Source organism: Salmo salar, chromosome ssa06 (assembly GCF_905237065.1).
Source record: "Salmo salar chromosome ssa06, Ssal_v3.1, whole genome shotgun sequence".
Classification (NCBI taxonomy): Eukaryota; Metazoa; Chordata; class Actinopteri; order Salmoniformes; family Salmonidae; genus Salmo; species Salmo salar.
This window is the reverse complement of record NC_059447.1, coordinates 70,449,104-70,457,795: the sequence shown is the minus strand read 5'-3', so window position 1 is coordinate 70,457,795 and position 8,692 is coordinate 70,449,104. Positions and strand designations below refer to the sequence as shown.

At 43.1% G+C, this 8,692-nt stretch overlaps 1 protein-coding gene across 2 annotated transcripts in view; it reads left to right on the top strand.

The window, feature by feature from the left end:
• The first annotated feature begins 4,490 nt into the window (after positions 1 to 4,490).
• mthfd1l (methylenetetrahydrofolate dehydrogenase (NADP+ dependent) 1 like) overlaps positions 4,491 to 8,692 on the top strand; it is an 85,316-nt gene continuing 81,114 nt past the window's right edge. Inside the window, exons 1-6 of one of the 2 annotated variants that reach the window (XM_014205574.2) lie at positions 4,491 to 4,873; positions 5,798 to 5,882; positions 6,063 to 6,113; positions 6,246 to 6,299; positions 7,077 to 7,201; positions 7,851 to 7,951. In XM_014205574.2, the coding sequence (XP_014061049.1) occupies positions 4,638 to 4,873; positions 5,798 to 5,882; positions 6,063 to 6,113; positions 6,246 to 6,299; positions 7,077 to 7,201; positions 7,851 to 7,951 (652 nt within the window). In that variant the 5' untranslated portion in view covers positions 4,491 to 4,637. 2 annotated transcript variants of the gene reach the window in all.

Below are 8,692 nucleotides of genomic sequence, written 5' to 3'. Positions count from 1 at the left end.
GAGGTGAGCCATCCTCAGGAAAGGAACTTATCAAGGCGTCAAGCTCATTGATGAACTCTCCAAGGGAACCTGGAGGGCGATAAATGATAAGGATGTTAAGCTTGAAAGGGCTGGTAACTGTGACAGCATGGAATTCAAATGAGGAGATAGACAGATGGGTCAGGGGAGAAAGAGAGAATGTCCACTTGGGAGAGATGAGGATTCCAGTGCCACCACCCCGCTGGCTCGATGCTCTAGGGGTATGCGAGAAAACGTGGGCAGACGAAGAGAGAGCAGTAGGAGTAGCAGTGTTATCTGTGGTAATCCATGTTTCCGTCAGCGCCAGGAAGTCTAGGGACTGGAGGGTAGCATAGGCTGAGATGAACTCAGCCTTGTTGGCTGCAGACCGGCAGTTCCAGAGGCTGCCGGAGACCTGGAACTCCACGTGGGTCGTGCGCGCTGGGACCACCAGGTTAGAGTGGCAGCGGCCACGCGGTGTGAAGCGTTTGTATGGCCTGTGCAGAGAGGAGAGAACAGGGATAGACAGACACATAGTTGACAAGCTACAGAAGTGTTGTTTCTTGTATTATTGTCTCCTGTGTCTTTAGAGAACTGTTTCACTTTGATATCCTTTTTCTTCTGTCCTGATTTTCTCTTTCTTTTCTTCTGTTAACTAGATATTCTTTGTTGTTCTTCGTTAGCTAGCTAGCTTCTTCCAAAAGAGTCCCTAGCAACTGCTTAGCAACTGGTAAACAATTCAGCTTGCTAAGATAACTACAATTTTATGAAAAATAGTTATTTTTCAAAAGCCTATCTTCTTTGTTTGTTGCTTGTTTTTTCTCCTATTCAGTCTTGCAGTTTTCTTTTGCTTTTTTCCGATGTACTTCACTCTAAAAACCATGTAAATTTCAATATTTGTAGGAGCTCATTTTTCAGCTGCTGCTGCTCAAATTGGAGTTCCGGAACTTTATTCCATTTATTCCAACAACTCATGAATGCAACTGTTTATGTCAAATAGTTTTGTGTTCTACTCAGAGCCCTGGTTGCCCTAAAAAGAAAATGGTAAAACACTTAATTGTGAGGAAAAATAAAGGGGTTGGACATGCAGATAAATGAAAGTCAGATAGATGAAAAGACAATTTTTGCTTGGGTCTCGAGACTGATAGAGTTAAGAAACAACATTCTTCTGTGGGAATTTCTGTACTTCCACAGAACATTCCACACAAGTTCCCATGTGGTTTTATTTACTGTAATGTCATATTTGTACTACACTCTGTGAACGTTCTAAAAAATGGTGTGACTTAAGCGATGCTCTCAGAACATTCAGATGGTTCTCTTTTATGTCAGTTCTTGGCAATATTCTGGGAAAGTACTTTTTTGTTGTTGAATTGTACACATGAATATCAATAAGCTTTAAATATCGTTATCAGAGCATGAAGAAAACTTCCCATAAAAATACACATTCTAAGAATTTTATAAAAAATAACATATACCCTATCTTGTTAAGTGTGTTCAGGTGTGTTGGCCGTTCCCACTAATTGGCCACACCTGATCTTAATGAGTGCTTGTTTAATTTGAAATGGGGTCTGTTTGAATAGACTAAAAGGAATAGCTTTGTATGCATAAGAAAACATGGCATGCTAGCTCCATCCTGATGGGGGCAGTGGACTAATTCCAAGGTTAGAGCACAGAAGAGCATAGGTTAGAATCTCACTGATGCTGTGTCACATAAAAATGTGTTAATGCCTAAGGAAACAAATGTCCATGTGTCTTACCTGTGCTTGGAGTTCAAAACAGTTTACCCAAAAGAACCTAGCAGTGATATTAAAAGTCTTATTGAAACATTCTAAAGTCTTCGAAGGCCAAGTGAACAAACAGATCACAGACCATTTTGAATCCCACTGTACCTTCTCCGCTATGCAATCTGGTTTCTGAGCTGGTCATGGGTGCACCTCAGCCACGCTCAAGGTCCTAAACAATATCATAACCGCCATCGAAAAAAAAGACAGTACGGTGCAGCCGTCTTCATCGACCTGGCCAAGGCTTTCGACTCTGTCAATCACCGTATTCTCAACGGCAGACTCAATAGCCTTGGTTTCTCTAATGACTGCATCACCTGGTTCAATAACTACTTCTCAGATAGAGTTCAGTGTGTCAAATCGGAGAGCCTGTTGTCCGGACCTCTGGCAGTCTCTATTGGGGTGCCACAGGGTTCAATTCTCGGGCCAACTCTTTTCTCTGTATATATCAATGATGTCGCTCTTGCTGCGGGTGATTCTTTGATCCACCTCTACGCAGATGACACCATTCTGTATACATCCGGCCCTTCTTTGGATACTCTGTTAACAAACCTCCAAACGAGCTTCAACGCCATACAACACTCCTTCTGTGGCCTCCAACTGCTCTTAAATGCTAGTAAAACGAAATGTATGCTCTTCAACGGATCGCTGCCCACACCCGCCCACCCGATTAGCATCACTACTCTGGACGGTTCTTGACTTAGAATATGTGGACAACTATAAATACCTAGGTGTCTGGCTAGACTGTAAACTCTCCTTCCAGACTCACATTGAGCATCTCCAATCCAAAGGTAAATCTAGAATCGGCTTCCTATTTTGTAACAAAGCCTCCTTTACTCATGCTGCCAAACTTACCCTCGTAAAAATGGCTATCCTACCGATCCTCGACTTCAGCGAAGTCATTTACAAATTATCCTCCAACACTCTACTCAGCAAATTGGATGCAATCTATCGCAGAACCATCTGTTTTGTTACCAAAGCCCCTTATACTACCCACCACTGTGACCTGTATGCTCTCGTTGGCTGGTCCTCGCTACATATTCATCGCCAAACCTACTGGCTCCAGGTCATCTATAAGTCTTTGCTAGGTATAGCTCAGCCTTATCTCAGCTCACTGGTCACCATAGCAACACCCACCCATAGCACACGCTCCTGCAGCTATATTTCACTGGTCATCCCCAAAGCCAACACCTACTTTGGCCGCCTTTCCTTCTAGTTCTCTGCTGCCAATGACTGGAACAAATTGCAAAAATCACTGAAGTTGGAGACTTATATCTCCCTCACTAACTTTCAGCATCAGCTGTCAGAGCAGCTTACCGATCGCTGCAGCTGTACACAGCCCATCTGTAAATGGCCCATCCAACTACCTACCTCATCCCCATATTTGTTTTAGTTTTTCTGCTCTTTTGCACACCAGTATTTCTACTTGCACATCCTCATCTGCACATATATCACTCCAGTGTAAATTGTAATTACTTTGCCACTATTGGCCTATATATTGCCTTACCTCCTTACTTCATTTGCACACACTGTATACATATTTTTCTATTGTGTTATTGACTGTACGTTTGTTTATCTGATGTGTAACTCTGTGTTGTTGTTTTTGTCGCACTGCTTTGCTTTATCTTGGCCAGGTCACAGTTGTGGCCTACCTGGCTAAGTAAAAGTGAAATACATTTTAAAAAATAATGAAAGTGAAAGTTTTTTTTAAGTTATAAAAGAAAATCCTGCAAATAACCTAGAATTTTCATTCTCAGAGCGTTAATAAAACCTCCCAGGAAAGCTTTCAAGTAACCAGAGTAAAATATTCTCAGAACCTCCCTGCAACCTAAAAATGAACTTTCTAGAACAGGTGAGATTTTCACTTCTGTTCTAGGAACATTTAAATAACGCCAACGTTTAAATAACGTTCAGTTTTACAGGTCAGGAAACGTATGGCTTAATTTCCACAACCAATGAGAAACAAAAAACATACATTCCCACAACTTTCAAGGATTCAAATGTGCGAGCTGGGTTGTTACTTTACCCTGGACGTATGTTAATATACTGTATATCTGGTACTTCCCTGAATATAGCTCCATTCTTGTGTATTTTATTAATTTTGTGTTAGGTCTATTTTTTTGTGCATAGTTGGGAAGGGCTCATAAGCAAGCATTTCACGGTAAAGTATACACCAGTTGTATTCGGCGCATGTGACAAAAACAATTTAAATCGATTTTTTTTTACAGCTACATAATGTCCGGATAGACTACCTCATAACGGCAGACCATGGGATACTGATGCTTGTAGCATGCATGTCACATTTAAGGGCCCAAGCCATGGGTTTAACCAAAAAATATTTAGAATTTTAGCTTAATGTTTTTTTCCCATCGAGTTTATGTATCGTTTGGCACTTTATGGAACTATACATCCTTTTGTAAAAATAAACACAGCAGACTTTACCGCTGCTGATCTGTTCCATTGTTTTTAAGCCTCCTACTTCCTGAGCCAATCTTACTACATCCCATCCCAATTTTCACAGTGAGTCATAGGCCTTGTAGCGCAGCAAAGTCTAGCCTACATTTTGGGTGAACACAAATAAAATATGCATTCTGCTACAAAGATCAGTGAAATGTAGGCTAAACTGACAACGGGAGTGAAGAGCAGAAACCTCAACTAGCATGCAAGTCGCAGCAATGAAGATTTGAGTTTGTGCGCGTTCACGCGAAGGGGGGGTGGCGGCAACTGGGCTGTTCCGCGCTTTACCAACACGCTGCTTGCATAGTGTCTCAACCACTACCGGTTTCTCTAATATCACGGGTTCCGAGTCTCACCAGTCGGTAGTTAACATCAACAACCCGCTATTTCATCAGAATCATCATGAGGCTTTCTACACTTCGCCATGCCTGCCGCAATTTACCGACCCCATCCGTACACCAACCTCGTACGGGAGTCAGGGTGTTCGGCTTAGCGAAGAGATCTCTACCGCTCGGTCATTCCAGCAACAGCCAGTTGCTTCTCCGGGCTGCATGTTCCATAAGCGGCACTACCTCCGCGGAAAAAGCGCCCAAGTTAGGAAAGCAAACGGATGGGCCGGGCTACGAAAATACTATCAGGTAAACAAAGCTTTTCAATATTTCAGTCAATGCATTTTTTTTACCATTCGTAACATGAACGAATGGCCAAGTCACTTATTTCCTGAATGTACCCAACTATGTAGTTGAGCCAGCTAACGTTAGCATCTTACATCTTACAACATCCACGCTACTTGTATTGTTGTATTTCATGTGGGATGTAGCCAGTTTCATTAAAGTTGATGCAGTAGTTCGTCTTCTTAATTTTGCTTGTAGCCAGCTGAGCTTCCCGCGTGTGACCGGCATCTTTTAAGGAGCTGCTAACCAACTACTACCACCCAGCTGATGCAATTTTCCACTGTTCATACTCCCATGGCCCTGGCATATGTTTCACACACGTGTAATTGCAACATATTAGAACTGATACATGAAAACGTTTTTATGGAAAAGGCTACAAACAAATGTTCCACAATTCATTGTTTACATGATGGTCGCCATATGTAGTTAAGTGTACAATCCCCATTCCCGGCTTTGACTCATCCTCCAGTAGTAGGCTTCTTGGTACAGCAACGTGGCACAGATCACAAAGTCCCCACACACTCTGTAAGGAAAAGTTTATGTAATTATTACTAATAACATGGTCACAAGTTTCATTTCACAAAATATTTTCAAATGTTTTTCTTTTGTTGTTCAATCCCTTTTATTTGAATGATCAAACTGTCACTGTAGCCACCAATGCAATCTAGATGTACACTTCCAAACATGATATCTGACTACAATCCAATCATAATGATAAAGCTTGACTACCAGTTGCTTGAAAAGTATGTGATGACATTGTCATGCCAAGGATTGTCTTTTGTTTTCGGCTGCTTCCTCCATAGCTTGCCCCTAGGGCTACATGTGAATGAATATATGTGGTCTTCAATGTGGATGAGTGCGTTTTTCTGACTCCGGTTTCTCTTGCAGGGAGAACGTTCAAAGGACCAAAGAGAAGATGGTGGCTTTGCAGAGGGGCCACCCTGCACTCAAACCTACACTGGCTATCATACAGGTAAACAGGCATTAGCCTACCGTCTGCAGGTCACTGTGGCCTTAAATTACTTCTGTGCTTGGCCGTTGTCAGTTGGGGTGGGCTGGTTATTGATGGGTTATTCTAGGCTCCCGTGAGGGTTATATTGAAGCCTTTGGTGTGTGTCTATGTTGCTCAAGGCTTTGTATTCTTGTCTCAAAGGCAGATGAGGATGACCGTTTACTAGAGATCAACAAGAAGATGGCTGGAAAGGTACATTAAGGGATTCTGTTTCTCTTTAGCTTTAAAAAAGTAATTTTACTATTACGCTACCCTTATAGCAGAAGTAAAGTTACCTGTTGGTGTTTTCCCACTGTTCATTTCCCTGAATCCCTCGTTCCATAGATTGGCCTGAACATTACTCAGATCTGCTTGCCCAGAGAATGCACTGAAGATGAGGTGAGTCAAACCAGCCAATACCTACTACACAAATTCCTACCACAATCCAACAACACTCACTGTGATTGGACATCACGTCATTGGCTGTTGCCTTCTTTCCACCCTTCCCTGCAAGTCAAATTCTGCCTGACATTCACTTTACTGTGTCTGTGTGCATGCGTGCATGTGTCAGGTTAATGCATCTGCATATCTTGTTCTTCCATTGCCTGTCTAATGATTCAAGCCACAGTCTCGCTCAATGATCAATAAGTATTGGACATAATATCATGGATCTCCCCCGAAAACTAGATAGTTGTTGTAGGAAATTGTTGAATCTCTTTCAACACATTACATTTATGAGGTTCCTTCCTTCTCAGCTGTGGACCTGGGAATGACCTTTTCAACAGTAGGGTGATGATCATGGTCCTGTGTGTATTAGGGTCTATGGATATCCTTGGAATGGGACTAGCAGATGTCTGGATTTCCGTGAGCGTGTCTGAGGTGTCTGCTGCTCTACTTTCACTATGTCCTCGGTGCATGTGTTTTCTCTTTCTTCTCCTCTCTCCCTCCATGTTTCTTTACCTCCACTAACCCACTCTCTTTCCAGGGGCAGCTGAGGTCACTATCCGTTGCCTGAGGGGTTGACCTCTCACCTTAAGAGTGCACACTTTTAGACATCAAGGGCCACATTCTTGCTTGTTTACCTTTATGATTTAACTGAAGTCATTTCTCCCTCCCAATTCCACCCCACTTTCTCCTTGTCCCTCTCCCCGACACCCTCTTTCCTTCTTTGTGTAGATTATAGAGGAGGTGTTGAAGCTGAATGAGGATCCCAGGGTGCATGGTGTGTACCTCCACCTCCCCCCTGCCTCCCTCACCAGCCGGGTCCTCAACACACTCAGACCAGAGAAGGACGTGGACGGGTAACACATTCATTACAAACACAGCTCAGCGTACTTTCTATTACAACTTGTTCGTACAATGTTTTAATTAGTGTAATTACAGCATTACTACACAGATATCAGAGCTTTACCATTAATTCATCTGTTGAAGCCTGTCCCTTTCTGTCCTGGATTTGTGTGCCTCTTGCCCTGTGGAGATTAAATGCATTTTCTGCCATGCTGCCTTGAATTTGGTCCAAATCAGAATGTGCTGCAGGACATTAACAGCACGTCAGAGAGACAGTACTGTGGGTTATTGTAGAGCAACTAAAACATGACCCAATGACAGAGAAACATTCTCTATTATAGGATGACAAGAGTTGCCTTACAACGACAGACAGAATTTTTCAGGTTAAACCACTGTTGGGCCATAGAGCATTGTTAGGGTCATAGCCTTTGTTGGATTATACAGTTACTACTACCACCATCACCCATGGATTGTAATTGTACATAAAACACATTTGATCTATACTGTAGCCTTACCCAGTTATTGCTCATTCATAATGCACCATATGAGGACTGTTCTAAAACCACCTAGCCAGCCTACTGCCGACGCTACACTAGCAATGTCTTATGTCTACTACTTGTGCTGTACCCTACTTTATGCGTGTGTGTCCTGACTATACTGTAGTGTGTCAGACCTGAACGTGGGGAGGCTGGTGCGAGGAGATATGAGCCAGGGCTTCACACCCCCCCTGGCCAACGCTGTCATGGAGCTGCTGGCCAGACATGGTGAGCAGAGTCCAATCCAAAGTTAAATCTAGAATTGGCTTCCTATTTCGCAACAAAGCATCCTTCACTCATGCTGCCAAACATGCCCTCGTAAAACGACCATCCTACCGATCCTCAACTTCGGCGATGTCATTTACAAAATAATACCCTACTCAATAAACTGGATGCAGTCTATCACAGTGCCATCCGTTTTGTCACCAAAGCCCCATATACTACCCACCACTGCGACCTGTACGCTCTCGTTGGCTGGCCCTTGCTTCATACTCGTCGCCAAACCTACTGGCTCCAGGTCATCTACAAGACCCTGCTAGGTAAAGTCCCCCCTTATCTCAGCTCACTGGTCACCATAGCAGCACCCACCTGTAGTACGCGCTCCAGCAGATATATCTCTCTGGTCACCCCCAAAGCCAATTCCTCCTTCGGCCGCCTCTCCTTCCAGTTCTCTGCTGCCAATGACTGGAACGAACTACAAAAATCTCTGAAACTGGAAACACTTATCTCCCTCACTAGCTTTAAGCACCAGCTGTCAGAGCAGCTCACATATCACTGTACCTGAACATAGCCCATCTATAATTTAGCCCATACAACTACCTCTTCCCCTACTGTATTTATTTATTTTGCTCCTTTGCACTCCATTATTTCTATTTCTACTTTGCACTTTCTTCCACTACAAATCTACCATTCCAGTGTTTTACTTGCTATATTGTATTTACTTCGCCACCATGGCCTTTTTTGCCTTTA